Here is a 17,809-nt window from a genome sequence, read left to right as displayed (position 1 = left end):
AACTTTGCTGTCTTCTGCACAAAGCAATATATAGAATAGGTGAGCTTTGGAGGCATGGAGTTCACTACAAATGGCAAGAAAATTCATCATTTGGGGTATTTTATATCATCAATATCAGAAAGTGCGTAGTAAATGTAAGACAGTAAACTTAACTGCTTTCTTTAAAACAGTCATCTTTATTGAGGTATGGCCCACTTACCTTCAGCGATCAACTTGACACAGCCTACAGTCTCCTGAAAAGAATCTCAGCTGAACAATTGCCCAGATCAAATTGGCCTTTGGGCATGTCTTGGAGGGAATCTTTATTCTTAACTGATGCAGGAGGGCCCAGCCCACTGTGGGCAGCAACATTCCCTAGGTAGGTGGTCCTAGTCTTTATAAGGAAGCTAGCTAAGCAGGAGCCTGAGAAGGAGTCAACAAACAGAATTCCTCCAAGGTCTCTGCTTCAAGAAACTGCTTCAGTTCCTGTCCTGACTTCCCTCAGTGATGGACTGTGACTTGGAAGTATAAATCAAATAACTTTTCTTCCCCTAAGTTGCTTTTTTAGTCTGTTTTTATCCCAGCAGTAGAAAGGAAAATAGAACAAGGTATTAGTTGATGTACAGTGAATGCCACAGTTGATCTGTATAATTTAGTGATCTTGACATACATGCATCTAATGAATACATCACCACGCCACAGTCAGGGCAATGAACATAATCATCTTTTCCAGAAGGCCTCTGGAATCCCTTTGATACTTTTTGACAGGACCATGGTTTGATTGGCTTTGTTCTTCTTGTAGTAGACCTTTACAAGGTGGGGCTGAGTCGGTAGAAGTAGGTCAGTGGGATCAGCCTGTGCAGGTTACACCTGCCCTCCTGTTCTGCTTAGCTCCGCTTCCTGTCCACCACCATGTCAACAAGCTTGCACCACCTGTTCCCACCACCGTGGCTGGAGCACCTCCTGCCACCCCACCTTGCCCAACATGGTGGACTGAAATATTTCAGAAACTGGGAGGTCAGAGGCCAGTGTTACCCAGACTGGCCAGCAAACTCCAGAAATCTGTTTCTCTTCAATACTTCAACACCGGGGCTGCAGGAGCACAGCGCCGCACCTGGCTCCTTCTGTGAGTGCAGGGGAGCCAAACTCCGGTGCTCAGGTTGATACAATGGGCTCTTTGCTATTGTGCCCTCTTATAGCACTAGGCTTTATAGTCCTAAAGCCTGAATATTACTCAGAGTCACACACCTCATTGCTAAGTTATTTTCCAGAAAGATGTGTGGGGCCCAAACTCACTATCTAGCCTTGAGCTTCTATACCTCCGGCCTTCACCTCCCAATGATGCTGAGATTCTAGGCATCTGCCACTACACCCTTTCAGTGTGATGCTGGGGGTGGACCCAGGGCTGTGAACATGCCAAACAAGCAGTCTACTGACTCACCTAAAGCCTGAGCCCCCCAGACTTGATTTTATTTTTCTTTTATTCATCTTCCCTCCCTCTTTTATCTCTTCCTCTCTTTCTTCCCTATTTCCCTCCTTCTCTCCCTCTTCCCTTCCCTCCCCCTTCCCTCCCTTTTGCTCTAGTAATAAAACTCAGGGCTTTGAGCATACTAAGCAAGCAGGTCCCCCACCCCCTGAGCTGTATCCCCCTCCCTCGTGACTCCTGTGTCCTTGTCTCCTTGCTTTCTGGGAGTGCAACAATCCATTATTCTGTCTCCGAAGCCCAAAGCACAATTTCAGTTTCAATCCTAAGTCAGATGTATATTTTTTTTACAACCGCAATGACTTTGTTTCTCCACATCTGGATGTGGCTGGCTCTCCAGCCCCCGTTTTCACTCCTGATGGAGAAGAAGACTCATCCTGTTGTTTCAAGGAAGCCCCCGTTTCTTCCGCTTGGAAACATGATGACTTTCGGGAGAACTGCTCTGTTAAATCAGGGTTTCAGCATCCTATTCTCTGTTAGCACCCTTCTTCCCCATCAGAGCTCCTCCCTCTCCTCCCTCCCATCTTCAGTAAAGATTACAGAAGAGCAAGGGGATCTGCTCCCGCCTCATGCCCATGGTCACGACGTCTTCCTGCAAGGATCGTCCTGGCTTCTGCTGATTGACCTCACGCCTTGCACTTCTGGTTTCTTTTCCTTTAAAGATTCGTTTCATTAATTATGTGTCTGCATCTGCATGGAGGGTGTGTGCCAAGCTCATCAAGGGCATCAGATCACCTGAAGTTGGAGTGACAGGTGGTTGTGAGTCGCCTGATGTGAGGTGGGTACTGGGAACAGAACCTCCAAAGAGCAATGCACACTCTTCAGTGCTGAACCATCTCTCCAGCCCCATGACTGCAGTTACTGAGAATGCCCCATTCTCATTACAGCTGATCCCTTGTCATGAACCCTGATGTTGATATTCTCCCATCTTTCCCTCCAGTTTCCTAATTCTTCTTGTGGCTCGTTGGGTTCGTCATTTCCCCTTACCCCAAGGCGATGCAGAAACTTCAGGTTTCCTTGCACATCCAGAACACTGTTCTGCCTTTGAGCACTATGAACATTATTTAAGATCCACTTTCTGCCTGAACATCAGTCCCTCTACCATTTCTACTCCCCTGGCTGGACTAAGACATCCATCCTCTCCCAGACGGCATAGCGCAGAGCATCCTGTCTCTCACCTTCCTTTCTGTCCTTTAGTCCATTTGCTGGACTCCTCTCCCCTGTCTGAATTCTGGTTTGAGCAACATAGCTGAGTGATCTTTCTTCTTTCTTCCCACTTCAAGAAGAAACCTCAAGTTGGGTCTAGAAATATACCATTTAAGCCTCTCAGTCATGGTTGTGCTTCAGATCAGTTCTGAATGTGGAGTCATCAGATCAGCGTGTTTTGGGTGGTCCTGGTACAGGTGACTTTTGAAGTTTTCCCCGGCTCGGGAGATGGTTCAATTGATAAAGTGCTTGCTATGTTTTCTGGTTTCATTCTGTTGCTGCAATAAGATATCTCGAACAAAAGCAACATGGAGGAGGGAAGAGCTTATCTCAGCTTACAATTCTAAGTCAACAGTCCATCCTTGAGGGAAATTGGGGCAGGTTCTCAAGCAGGAACTTGAAGGTAGGATTGTTATCCTGTGCATCATTACTTCAGAATAAGGAACTCTAGCTAGAGAAGTACAGCAGAAAGCCTAGAGGAATGGTGCTTGCTGACTTGCTCTCGGGCTCATGCTTAGCTAGATTTTTATACAGCTCAGGACCGCCTGCCTAGGGAATGGTGCCACCCACAGTGGACTGTGCCTTCCTACAACAATTAATAATCAAGACAATCCCCTACTGACATGGCTACAGGCCAATCTGATCTTGGCAAAACCTCGGTTGAAGCTCTCTTCTCAAATGACTCTAGACTGTGTCAAGTTGACATTTAAAACTAACCAGGACATTGTGCAAGCATAGGGCCCAAGTTCAATCCCCAGAACCCACATAAACAGCCAGGCAAGGTAGAACATACTTGTAATCCCAGCTCTGGGGAGGTAGAGATGGGTAGATCCCTGGGGCTTACTGGCCAGTCAGCCTGGCTCCTTGGTGAGTTCCAGACAAATCAATGACCTTGTCTCAAAGGAGGTAGATAGCATTTCTGAGAGATGACACTAAAGAATATTGTTCTCTAGTCTCCAAACGCATGCACGCGTGTATGTGCACCTGTGTCTATACATGCATCTGCACACAGGAATACACATACATTGAAACAATAGTATAAACTAAACTTCCCCAGGTTATCCTAAGTTAAGCCAGTATTGACACCCACTATGGGGTTAAAGCCCCGCTTCCTGTGACTTCACATGGTAGCCATCTTTGATCTGTAAAGAGGATTTGGAGGATTTATAAAATACGTCTCTCTCTGGTGCCTGGCTCATGCACTTGAGACCCTATTGAGACTGCCGTTTTAAAAATTAGCCTCAAATATTGGCTTTGCAGTCATAACAGACAAGCTCCTTCAATTCCTTCCATCCCAGCTCTGACGTCTTTATCATCTCGAGGTTGTGGCTGCCTCCAGATGGCAAGGCGAATGCAGGAAACACCCTCACCCACCCACACACACACCTTTCAAAATAATTGTTGTATCATTCTACTCAAGCCACTTTCTTAAAAATGGCATGAACAAGCCCATCTGTGCCAGGGTCTAACATAGGACTTATTCAGATTCTGAATACAATTGCTCTCATCGTATTCTTGGGCACACAGTGAGCTGAGGCTGGTGAATATCTAAAGGTTGGTAAAGTTCGTGCTATTTGCTGAAGACTTCACCCAGTCATCATTATCTCTTAGGCCTTAGTGGTTGAATAATTGCAACTGTGTGTGTGTGCACGCATGCGCGGGTGTGGTACCTGGGAGGTGCACATGTGTGTGGAGGGCAGAGGTAAACTTTAGTTGTCATTGCTCAGATGCCATCCATATTGTTTTTTGAGACACGGTCTCTCACGGGTTGCAAACTCATCACTTAAACGAGGCAGGGTGGACACTGTGGCCCAGGGATCCACCTGTTTCTTCCTCCTTGATGCTGGAATTATAAGCACATGTCACCATGTACTTTATCCTTTCATCTGAACTCTGAGGATCAAATTCAAGTTCTTGGGCTTGAAAGACGAGCATTTCACTGACTGCACCTTCTCCTCAGTGTGGGGGTATTTGCTCCGCCCATGACTTGGGCCATACAGCCTGAAGGAGGCTGCTTCTTGCCGATTTATGTGACCTCTTAAAATGAGAGGAGAGAGGGGTCATGTGTTTTCTTCCTCTTTTTTTTTTTGTTGTTGTTTTGTTTTGTTTGTTTTAACCTGGTGTGATCAGACACCAGACAGCCTGGGAATTGAACCTGGGTCCCCTGGAACATCAGTCAGTGCTCTTAACCACTGAGCTACCTGTGGAGCAAATACTACTACACCTCAGTCCCAGCGGTACCACTCTTAGAAACAAACATCTTCTGGATGCTATAGATGAGTCCAGGGACGCTGCTTATAGCAGATATGGGGAAGCTTAGAGCTGAATTTATGGTTGAGTCAGTTGCTTTTTGTCACCGTGACAGAACACCCAAGAAAAACAACTTCAAGGAGGACAGGCTAATTTGGGCGCCCCGTTTCATAAAGTTGGCTGGCTCCCTTTGATATGGGCCAGTGGTCAGGCCAAATATCCTGGTCACCTGACCTTGTAGCAGTCAAAAAGGAGGGGAGGGCAGGGAGAAAGGTGCACTTTTCATAGGCACCTCGAATAAGACCTGGTTCCTGTCGTAGGGCCTGCTATGGTTTGAACGTAAAATATCCCCTATAGGGTCATGTTGAATGTATGGTTCTCAGCTGGCGGGCCTATTTTAGAAAGTTCTAGAAACTATGGGAAGGTGGTACCTAGCATGGGGAAGTAGGTCACTAGAGGTGTGTCCTAAGAGTCTATATGTTGTCTCAGGGCCCTTCTTTTTTACTCCCTGTGCTTCCTGTTCACCATGGTGGGAACATTGATCTCTTCAGTATGCTCCTGGCATCGTGCTGGTCTTCCTAAGCACATGGGACAAGTAGCCATGGAGTGACCCCTCTAAAACCGTGAATCAAAATAAAAATATCCTCCTTTATGTCTCTCGGGTATTGGAACTCCATTAAGGTAAAACTGGTGACCACAAGGAATGCATTTTTATGCCATTAAGGTTCAGTTTTTTCTGTTCCCATCAAGAAATCAGTGATGAATATTCACCTATAAAAGTATTCAGCCCGTGAATGGGTAGATGGCTCAGCTACTAAAAGGGCTTGCTACATAAAGGTGAGGGCCTAAGTTCAAACCTTGCCTAGTTTGCTTTCTACTGCAGTGGTAAACACCATGACCAAAAGCAACCGGGAGAGGAAAGGGTTATTTCAGCTCCCAGCCCCCAGGCAACACTATAACTATGGAAAATCAGGACAGGGACTGAAGGCAGGAACTATGAGGGAATACTGCTCACTCTCTTGCTCTCCATGACTTGCTCAGGTGCTGCTCCTCCTGATCCCTCCTCTTTTCTCCCCTCTCCCTCCACCTCCCTTCTCCCCCATCCTTTGGTTCTGATTCTGATTCTTCTTTCTTTACTTTTATGTGTATGATTGTTTTGCCTGCACGTATATTTTACATCACATGCGTGCCTGGTACTTGTAGAGGTCAGAAGAGGGTATCAGAGGATACCCTGGAATTGGAGCCATGGATGGCTGAGAGCTATCATGTGGGTGCTGGGACCCAAACCTGGGTCCTCTGTAGGAGCAACACATGATCTCAACTGCTGAGCCATCTCTCCAGCCGCTCAGCTTGCTTTCTTATGAAATGGAGGTCCACCTGCCCAGGAGTGCCACTGCCCTCAGTGGGTTGGGCCCTCCCAAGTCAATTATTAATCAAGAAAATGCCTCACTGTGACTTGTCCACAAGTCAGTCTGATGGAGAAGCATTTTCTCAGTTGAGGGTCTCTCTTTCTGCATGCTGCCCTGCCCCCAGCCTGTGTTTAGTTGACAAAAAACTAACCAGCATGCTACCCTACCCTATGACCTACAGAAAACAGCCAGGTGTGGTGATGTGATGAAGGAGACAGAGACAGGTGAGTCCCTGAACCTCACTGTCTAGCCAGCCTAGTCAACGTGGAAACTCTAGGTTCTGTAGAGACTCTGCCTCAAAGTTAGGTAGAGAGTAATTGAGCAAACAACCAACATCTACCTCTGGCCTCTACATGTACACACACATACACACACACACACACACACACACACACACACACACACAACCCTCATAGCTCTCTAGCCAGACAAAAACAGACCATATGTTTTACTGATATCTATCATAAACTTGTTTTTTTTCCCCCAAAATATTTACCCAGCCTTGTCTCATCTCACAAGTTGGTTAACCACACACTTAAAAAAAAAATGTATCTCAGGCTGGAGAGATAGTGCTGAAATTAAAATGTACTGTTTGGCCAGAGGACCCAAGTGCAGTTCCCAGTACCCACATGGGGGAGCTCCTAACCACCTGTAACTCCAGCTCCATGGGATATGATGCCCTCTGCTGGACTCTGCAGGCAACTGCACACACACACACACACACACACACACACACACACACACACACACACACAGCTATAAGAAGTTCTGATGGCTGATAATGGCTTAACAGATCACTTCTTAGAACACACCATGTTTTTACAAAACTACTCTTCAAAGACTTATCAGCAAATCAGTTCCTCAAAGACTAAACCAAATGTGATTAGCAAAGAACAAATGTGTTATGGTGAGAAAGTGGCTCCTAGGAAATAGCTCACTGGAGAGGCTGGAGATGGTCTTTGTTTCAGTGAAACAAGCCTGAGCAGAAATCGGTCAGCCAAGGAAACAGGCATTGGAAACTGACAACTTCAATCCCCACTGGCAGGGTGTTTTTTTTTTTCTTCTAATCTGTGAAAAATCACACTCAAGGAGAGAGGAGATGAGCCTTTCCTTTATCCCCCCACAAACAAAGGCTCTTAACACCCAGGCAGCCTGCTTCCCCCGTTGTTTGGGAGGAAGTTATTCCAGGGTGAATTATCTCCCCAGCAACAAACGCGAAAAATGATCCCTCCACTGAACCGCAAAGCTCTGGCCTTTGGGTCTGATCTGTGAGATATGTGTGTGCTGGATACAGAGTTTGATTTTTTTAAAAGGCAGGGGCACTAACCCTTCCGGTATTTATATGTCTAGCACAGACAAATGGAACTCTGAGTATTAAATTACTCTCCTGTGCAAGCTAAGACTCCCCAAGCCTGCCAATTCCTTCCTCCAAATTATATTTTTAGTGTTTAGCAGCCGCAAGTTCCCAAAAAAGCTTCAGAAAGAGACCTCTTGGTCCATGCAGTGGGAGCGCTCTTTGCTGCTGTTGGTTTTAGCTTATCCGGTTGGCGAGGCAGCCATGCACCAAGGAGTGGAGGGAAGCCTGCCATCACCGAGTAGCTCCGGGATCCTCACGGCTTACAGGAACCGAACTGTGCTTGACCAACTCTTATTATTACCTCTCCTGAAGTTTGGGTCTGAAATATTCCCTGAGAGCCTAGTGTTAAAGGCCTGTTCCCCAGGGCCGTGGTAATGGGAGGTAGTGGTACCTTTAAGAAGTGGACTCTGGGGGCTGGAGAGAGAGATGGCCCAGCGGTCATGGCAGTTGACATTTAGAATTAACCTGAGCTGTTAGTAAATTGCTTGCCGTGTGGGCATAAGGGCCTGAGTTCAATCCCCGTAGCCCATATAAAATGCCAGGAGTGTAGGGTAGAATGCACTTGTAATCCCAGTGCTGGGAAGGTAGAGGCAGGAAGAGCCCTGGAGCTCACTGACCAGCCAGCTTAGCCTGCTCAGTGAGCTCCAGACTAGGGAGAGACCTTGTCTCAAAAAAGCAAGGTGAAGGACTGGAGAGCTAGCTCCTCAGTTAAGAGCACTTGCTGTTCTTGCAAAAGACCTGGGTTTACTTCCCAGCACCCACGTGGCAGGTTGAAACCATCCATAATTTCAGTTTCAGGGGATCCAGTGCTCTCTGCTGGCTTCTACAGGCACCAGGCACACACATGGTGGACAAATATACAAGTGGACAAAACTCTTTTATACATAAAAACAAACAAATAAAAATGTTTTTTAAAAAGAGAAAAGAAATGGACTCTGAGAAGATGGATTGCTTGGTAAATACTTATCCTTTAAGCATGAGCACATGAGGGCCTGGATCTCCCTGAGAACAGACATAAAAATGCCATACCTTGGGGCTGGAGAGATGTCATTGGTTAAGAGCACATATTGCTCTTATAGAGGACCACGATTCTGTTCCCAGCACCCACATGGTAGCTCGCAACCATCGGTAATTACATTTCCACAGAATCTGAGTCCCTCGTCTGCAAGCGCCAGGTATGCGTATGGTGGTGCACAGACATACATGTAAACAGAACATTGACACATTTAAAAAGTATTTTTAAGTGCCAGCTGTGGTGGTGCGCACTTAGGATCCCAGCCAGCACTGGGCAGCCAAGCCAAGTGGATGCCTGGGCCTCACGAGTCAAGCTAGCCCTACAGGTCCAGTTCCAAGTCAGTGAGAGACTCTGGCTCAAAAAGAAGGTGGGCAGCACCTGAGGAATGACACCTGAGGTCATCCATTGGCCTCCACGTCCATGTACACCTGTATGTACACACACACACACACACACACACACACACACACACATACACATACACACAGGGGTGGGGGGAGAGGAAGAGAAGACATGGAGTTACTGAGAGAATCTTAGATTGTTGGGAATGTCCTAGAAGGGGGAGAAGGATAGTCTCTTTTCCTCTCTTTCTGCCCTCTGGCCAGGAGGCAGTTTGTCCCTGCCGTGTGTACCCTGCCCTTGTTGTACAGCGCCCCCTGCTGAAGCTGGCCAGCCAGGTGGCTCAGTAGGTAAAGGCGCTTTACAGCAAGGCTGACAACCTGAGTTCAGTCCGGAGGACTCACATGGTGGAAGGAGAGAACCGGCTCCTGAAAGTTGTCCTCTGACCCTAATAGTAATAATGCTAAGAGAACAATGGAACTACTTTGTATGGATTGGACTCTTTCAAGCCAAAATAAACCTTTTTTCTTTATAAGTGAATGATCTCAGGTGTTTTGCTATAGCAATGGAAAGTTAGCTAAGCATAGTCTCTGAGTGTCAGTTCCCTCTAACAGGAAATGGGCTTATTGACATCTCTAAAGTAGTGACACTTTGAGGATTATGAATCTCCCAGAAGTAGTGAGATTCCCAATAAAGGGCTTTGCTGGACTGAGCAACTTGTGTAGACAGTTCTCCCCTCTCCTCTGTTTTATCTACTGGTGTCCTTAGCATCTAACTTCTGGGACTGAAGGGCAACATCCCTAATGTGTTTCCCATAAACACAGTGAGGTTCACATTAGGAGTCAATGGAACATGACATCATCACAATGTGCCCTGTAATAAGTGGGATGTTAACAAGCAAGGTGCCTATTACCAAAGTAGTTGACAGAGTTGTCCTCAGCTCTGTGCATGGAGGATTGGTCCTAGGACCCTGCCACAGTTACCCAAATCCAATATGTTCAAGTCTCTTATGTGTGGTGTTCTCACAAAACTTACATCATCCTGGGCCATTAATCACCTCAACACTGAAAACCTCGGCACGATGTCAATGTGCAAGTTTGCATTATAATGTTAGTGAATAAGAGTGAGAGGAAATATCTGTACATATATTCAATACAGTTGCAATTTTGTTTTCAAGTATTTCCAGTTGCTGGTTGGTTGAATCCATGGGTGTAAAACCTATGAGCAGAGGGCTAACAGCACTAGCCACAGAAAGAACCGGGGCTGACTATACTCTGAGAAGAGTTGCTGAAGCTAATGCTGAGATATCTTTGAGGATGCTATAGATTGAAACCAGGGCCTTGCATATGCTAAATAATGGTGCCACCACTTGGCCATGCTACCAGCCCTCACTGGGGGATTCTAAACTGGAGCTCTACTGCTGAGACATTTCCATAACTCCACACTGGGGGGTTCTAAGCAGGTGATCTGCCACTAAGCTGAATCTCTAGCATCTTAGTTGGAGATTTGAGGTAGGAACTCTGCCAAGAGGTCTCTTTCAGATATGTGTGTACTAGTTACTTATCTCATACCTGTAACAAAATACCAGACAAAGGCAACTAAAGGAAGAAGGGTTTGTTTTTGTCTCACAGTTTGAATGGATACAGTCTATCACAGTAATAGAAGTCAAAGCAGCAGAAATTGGAGGTTACATTGTATTCATAGTTAGTCCAGGACCCCAGCCTATTGGATGATGACACCTAGGTTGAGGGTGGGTCTTCCCACTTGCAGTTTGAATGTAATTGGACCGATAAGTTAATAGGGAGTAGCACTAATAGAAAGTGTGGCCTTGTTGGAGGAAGTGTGTCACTGTGGGGGTGAGCTTTGAGGTCTCCTATGCTCAAGTTATGCCTAGTTCAGTTCACTTCCTGTTGCCTGTGAGTTAAGATGTAGCTTGTTCTCCACTCTCAGCTCCTTCTCTAGCACCATGTCTGCCTGCATGCTGCCATGTTCCACCATGATAATCATGGACTAAGCCTCTGAAACTGTAAGCAAGCCCCAGTTAAACATTTTCATTTATAAGAATTGCTGTGGTCATGGTGTCTCATCATAGCAATAGAAACCCTAAGACAACACCTCAAAGAACCTAATCTAGAAAGTCCCTCACAGACATGCCCAGAGATTTGTCTCCTCTATGATTCCAGATCCCTTCAAGTTAATAATCAACATTATTCATCTTGGGTTAAAGATGATCTTTTAGCCTATGTCTTAGAAGGGTTTTTTTTTTCCTTCTATCATGGTTGGGAAAACATGGAAGAGTTCATGGTGGGAGTTTGTGATGGAGACTCCTTATATTATAGTGGACCAAGATTCTGAGGCTGGAAGTAGGGTCTGAGGTATGGATCTTCAATACCCCACCCCTTTAGTGGCCTACTTCCTTCAACTAGGCCCTGCCCCCTAAAGGTCCTCCCAGATAGCCCGTGGGGGATATTTTAGATTCAAACCATAGAAGATGTGGAAGCAAACAGTGGCAGGCTCTTGGTCAAACCTATGAAAAGGGCCAGCATGGAAACCCAGAAACCTTTGAATGGGAGTTCTCGTGGCTGCCACCCATTCCAGGCTGCCTCTCTCTTCCTTCCCTCCTCTCTCTTTGTCAGCTGGACTGGTTGTGTGTGATGCATATATTTTGTGTAATAGCAACAATAAAAGTGATTGTTTTTAATTTCCGTTCTTCTTCTCTGTAATGGAGCTATTAGGGCATTGGCAGATTCCCTTAATATGATTATCACTTTTGAATGATTTTTTTGAGTTGGAATGTTGGTGTTAATGGTAGTAATTGCAGTTGAGTTTGAAAAATGAGGCTCTAAGCACCCATTGAAGAATCTCATCATCCCCCGTGTGTTATTGACTACAGCTCACGTGCCTGAACAGGTGGCATGGATGCCTGCAGGGGAAGTGAGGCCACACTTTGTTCTCTGCTCACCAATGGCGAGGGTGAGGGTGAGGCTCCAACACCTGCCCCCAGGCACAGCAGGTGTCATTGTGTCAAGCAGCGGCTTCTTGCCAGGGAACTCTTTCTCCCAGGCAAAGGACAGCTAATCCTTTTAAGTCCGGTCAGATGGTCCCAGAATAGCAAGCAGTTATGGCCTGAACTCACTGGCAGTGCTGGCTGGCCTAGCCTCACCTCATTCAAGTAGCTTAGGCTGGATGTGAATTTACTATGTAGCAGAGGCTAAACTCAGTACCCTAGATAGGCCATGTACATATGACGCACCCTAGCCTGGCCTTAAGTTCACCATGTAGTCCAAACTATCCTTGAACTCACTATGTGGCCCAGGTTGGCCTTGAACTCATGTAGCTTAAGCTGGCCTTGAATTTGAGACATGCTGAAGGCTTCCCTTGAACTCGCTGAATGGCCCAGGCTTGCCTTGAACTCATTCTGTAGCCCAGGCTAACCTTGAATTCACAAACCCTTCTGCCTCTACCTCCATCCTGCTGGGATTATAGGTATATACCACTATGCCCAGCTTGACTGTGTGTCTTTTAACTACCAAGTCTCCACGGTTTTACCAGTTAGTCACAGTGTTTGGCCAGGAATCTCGCTTGTTCCTAGCATTGTGAGGTACCCCAGGATCCCTGTGTTGACATTTGTTTCAAAGTGATCCTGCATCCTGGGGCCTCATCCTAGGGCTCCTTTCAGCCTCTCCTTCCCACAGTCTCTGTCAGACTCCTTGACACTGTGGCAGATTTCAACCACAACCTCTTCACAAGGTACCATCAGCAATATCACACAGCTCTTTGTTCTCCATCAGGATCAGTGTCCCAGCCCTTGTCTCCACATTATGATGAAGTACCCAGGATGCAGACAGAGGCCAGCCTTCCTGTGGTCTCCTGAGGACTCACACCTGTCCAGAGAGCTGTCTTTCCTTAGTCTTGCTCCAGTGAGGAGGCATCCAGAGTATATAACAGCTTTGCTGGGACAATGTCTCAGATACCCATAGACAAAAATACTTTTCTCTGAGTCTTCTCCCTTCTTAAGACACCAGCTTCCAGGTCTAGTGTCTCCAGAGAGAATATAGATACTGGATCCTTTGGGTTTCAGACTCTATGCTGGTTTCTTTCCCCATTGCTGTGACCAAATATCTGATGCAAGTGACTTACAACAGGAAGGGTTTATTTTGGCTCACAGTTTGAAGACACAGTCCATCATGGCATTGGAAGCATGAGGCTTCTGGTCACACAGTCAGGAAGCAGATAGAGATGGATGCTGCTGCTCACTTTGCCCCCTCCTTTTTATTCAGTCCTGTAAAACACCAGCCCATAGGATGGTGCCACCCTCTACTTGTGGAGGACGGGTCCTTTCCTCCTCAACTAAACCTCTCTGGAAATAACCCTCAGAAGCACAGTCATAGGTGTGTCTCCAAGGTGATTCCAAGCCCAACAAGTTAACATTGAAGATTAACCATCACGTAGTCTCTGATTTGCCTTCATGCTTCAAGTTCAATCAGTCCCTCCTGCTTCCTGAGGTAGAGCAGATTAAAGCTGCTGCTCACACTGAAATTTATCGAGACAGCCTCTGGACTTCCATAGAGTCACTCTGCTGTTCCAGGAATGCAGTGACAACTGCTCTCTACGTGGTAGATACCACACCATGCATGAGAGCAGCCTTTACCCTGTTTATCAGGGACCTGGGATATCCCCTGATGCTTACACTCCCTGTTCTCCTGCAGCTAAAAGCCAACCTTATGAAGAGATGGGGAGTGGGAAAATTGAGGACTCAAAGAGGACTAGAGCAGAAATCCCTGCACACCTTATAAGTGTCTGAAAAAAAAAAGACATCACCCGTCTACGTGTTGACAGTCTTGCTTCTTTCTTTCTCCCATAGGACACCAGCCATGATTGGCTGCTCATTTGTGGTCAACAGGAAATTCTTTGGTGAAATTGGTCTGCTGGACCCTGGGATGGATGTGTACGGAGGAGAGAATATTGAACTTGGAATCAAGGTGGGTAATTTGGCATCCCTTCCTCCTGATTTGTGATGCAAACTTCATTCTTGAGGTATGGTCAAAGCTTCTTTTATACCTATCAAGTGAGATTGGTTTATCCCAGCCCATTCCAGTGGAGATTTGTAAGCAGAGACATCACTACTTCTTGGGTGCAGATGATGTGGGCTTTTCTTCTCTAAAGACTGACCAGTGTATCTCATGCTTTAGTGACCTGCTCTGGGTGTTAAGTAGAGAGTCTGCTGCTTTGTTTTGCATTTAATTTCTTCTCAAAAACTCAAGTAGTCTCTTGAATTAAAAATTCTGCCCTAGGTATTTTTGATGGTGTTGTGGTTAATTTTAACTGTCAACTTGAACACAACCTAGAATCACCTGGGGAGAGTCTTCATGAGGAGTTTTCTAGATGAGGTTGGCCTGTGGGCTTGTCTGTAGAGGATTGTCACCAATTGTTAAGTGATGAAGGAAAACCCAGTCCATTGTGGGAAGCACTATTCCTTAGGAAAGGGATCCTGGACAGTATAAGAGAGCTGAAAGCAAGCAAAGAAGGAAGGTTGTATTTGCCCTCTCTCTGCTCTTGACCGTGGATGCATTGTGATTGGCTGCTTAAGTTCTTGACTTGACTACTTCCTTCTCAGTACTGATTTTGGTCAAGGTATTTGTCATAGCAACAGAAATGAAACTAAGACAACTCTACCTTACTCCCTTGAGACAGGGTCCCTCACTGAGCAGACGGTTAGACTAGGCCAGCAAGCCCCAGCAGTTCTCTGTCTTCCTACAGTGCTGGGGTTACAGCAACGGCCAGCTTTATACACAGGTGCTAGGGATTTGAACTCAGGTCTTCATGCTTAGACAAGTGGTCTTACCACTTACTGATCCATGTCTCCAGCACCTCTTCATTTTTCCTTGAAGACAAGAGTGATTTGAACATTCCTACATACTCTGATCAGACAGTGGCAGTGAAGGGTAAGGGGGAGGGTAAAGCACTGTCCTTGCAGAAATTGATGCGTAGCTGGAGGGGCCACCAGGGACAAGAGGGGCCCACCATATTTGAGGCTAATTCAGGCTGTTCTCAGGGACAGCAAAGCTTGTTGATAAAGTTTATTAGAGTGATGCTCCTCTGCCTGCCCTTAGAGACACATTTCCTTTCCCTCACAGACACATTTCCTTTCTCTTTTCACCTTTTCTTTTGGCTCGTAGATTTATCGAACAGTTTTGCTGGGCTATCCTGGATGTATAAAAACTGTATATTTTAAAGCTGTTCGTTTTGTGGATGTTTTGATAGATGTACAGTGTGAAATGATCAGTACCATCAAGCTAATTAACATACCTGCATCTAAGGAGTTGCTGCTAGGGAGAGATGAATTTAAGAGCTAGTCTCTTAGATCAGTGATTTTCAACCTTCCTGATGCTGTGACCCTGTAGTACAGTTCCTCATGCTGTGGTGACCCCCCTCCCAACCATAACATTATTTTCATTGCTACCTCATAACTGTCATTTTGCTACTGTTATAAAACATAATGTAAATATCCGTGTTTCTGGTGGTCTTAGGCAACCCCTGTGAAAGGGTCATTTGGCCCCCACAGAACACTGTCTTAGAAAATTAAGAGAGTTTTGCTTGTTTGTGGAACCAGACATGGAACTCAGGGCCTTTGCATGCCAGGCAAATTTGCTGCCAACCATTAAACTTTTTTGGTGTGTGTGTAATGGACACATTATAACTATACATAAATAAGCAAATAAACCTTCCCTTTCTTAAATTATACACTCAGGGTTTTTTCCATTGTTCATGCATGTGCTTGTGTGTAGCATACATGTTTTTGTATGTATGTGCACATCGAAGTCCCAGGTTCACGTATAGAGTCATCTTCTATCACTCTTCCACCTTATTCATAGAGGCAGGATCTCCGCAAACCTAGAGCTCACCAATATGACTAGTATTGCTAGCTAGCTTGCTCCGTGGATCCTCTGCTGCCTCCTCCCAAGGCTGGAATTATAGATAGTCCTCCATGCCCACCTGGCATTTACATGGGTTTCTGGGGATCTAGACTCCAATCCTCAATCTTGTGAGCCAGGTATATCGGGTATTTTCACCACAGCAACAAAAAGTGCCTGATACACTAGGGCTTCCTTTTAAGTGAAAGAAATGTATGTATACTGCTTTGTTTTTTGTTTTTTGGGTTTTTGTTTTTTTGGAGCTTTGTTTTTGTTTTTGTTTTTTTAGGTTATATTCGGGGTTTATACAGCAAAGCTTGTTGCTAAACTAGCTAAATAATAAATGTAATACTGAGAAATCGATTCCCATCCAACCAGGTCTGGTGGTACATGCCTGTCATTCTGGCACTTGGAAGGCTGAGCTGGGAACGTTATGAGTTCAAGGCCAGCCTAGGCTCCAGGAAGAGCTTATGTTGGAAAGAAGAAAGGGCAAGACATAGAAAGGAAGTGAAGAAAGGAGGAAATAAGGAAAGGAGGGAGAAAGGAAGGAAGAAAAAAGAGGCAGAGAGAGGGAAGTAAGGGGAGAGAAAGTAGTGGAGAACTTTATACACACATGCAATTTTCACTCATTGTAAACATTCACTTATGTATATGACTTCACCTATAAAATGACACAGAGAGCTGGCAGGATGGCACAGTGGGTGAAGGTGTGCTCCCCTGAACCTGACAGCCCAAGTGTGACCTCCAGAATCCACACAGGAGAATCCACCCAGAACAGCTCCCCCAAGTTGTCCTCTGGCCATCACACGTGTGCTGTGGCATGTGCATACCTCCAAAATAAATAAATTAAGAAGAAAAGAAATAGCATTGAATCCCTGGGCCAGTTGGGGGTTTTGATATCTGACTTGCTGTGCCTTCTACACTTTACAGAAATGTTTGGTATGCAAACACTCTTTTCCTCAAAGTTTATTTTTTTTTTCAACCAGGAGAGACAAGTCCCTTTGAGATCTTTCTAAGCATCCCATGAAATCTTCTGCTCCCTCTTAATCCCATCCTCAGTGTGTAAGAGGCCTCAGCACAGGACGTTTCTCTGTGGTTCAGAAAGCTAAAGAAGCAGGGCTGTCTCCTGAGCGGGCGCTGCCATGCAAAGCAGCCCGCTGCCTAGGACCAGAACAATCGATGGAGGGACAAGGTCAGAGGCAACCGAAACCACAAACCACTCAGGACTGGGAAAGGAAATGAGATCAGAACTCAAAAGTTTGGGGGTTTTCTGGGTAATGTTAATCAGAAACTGCCGTCAAAGCATATGACAATAGCATCTAAATCCTTTTCTTATTATATTTGTGTGTGTGTGTGTGTGTGTGTGTGTGTACATGTGTATATATGTGTGTAAATGTATATTTCTTGTATATATGTGGGGGGCATCTATGCATATATGTGTCTTTGTGTGGATGTGTGTGTGTGTGTGTGTGTGTGTGTGTGTGTGTGTGTGTGTACATTAGAGGACAACTTACAGAAATTGGTTCTCTCCTTCCATCCCGTGGAGTTCTGGGAATGGAACTCAGGTTGTCAGGCGTGGAGGCAAGCCTTTACCTACTGAATGAACCATCTCACCAGCCCAAATGTCCAAATCTTAAGAGAGAAAAGATCTCCAAGGAAAGAAGAGATATATTACTTTTAAATAAGGTGAAACCAGATGTTATTCAGTTTTTCCACTGTATTAGTTAGTTTCCAGAGAAAAGGTGTAATGATATACTGATTTCCTACAATACAATAATATCACTGAGGCTTGTCTTGCAGCTGTCCCCAAAGGGAGACAGAGAGAAAAGTCACTTTCCGACTACCAGAAAATGAATA

General features: G+C 45.6%; 1 protein-coding gene across 1 annotated transcript in view; it reads left to right on the top strand.

Annotated features, from left to right (window-relative positions):
• The window catches only part of Galnt17 (polypeptide N-acetylgalactosaminyltransferase 17), a 442,799-nt gene that overhangs the window by 339,652 nt on the left and 85,338 nt on the right, over positions 1–17,809 (top strand). Inside the window, exon 6 of the mRNA XM_028870135.2 lies at positions 13,903–14,020. Within this exon, the coding sequence (XP_028725968.1) occupies positions 13,903–14,020 (118 nt within the window). The remainder of the gene's footprint in view (positions 1–13,902; positions 14,021–17,809) is intronic.

This window comes from Peromyscus leucopus, chromosome 23 (assembly GCF_004664715.2).
Source record: "Peromyscus leucopus breed LL Stock chromosome 23, UCI_PerLeu_2.1, whole genome shotgun sequence".
Classification (NCBI taxonomy): Eukaryota; Metazoa; Chordata; class Mammalia; order Rodentia; family Cricetidae; genus Peromyscus; species Peromyscus leucopus.
The sequence above is the reverse complement of the archived record's forward strand: the minus strand, read 5'-3'. Positions and strand labels throughout refer to the sequence as shown.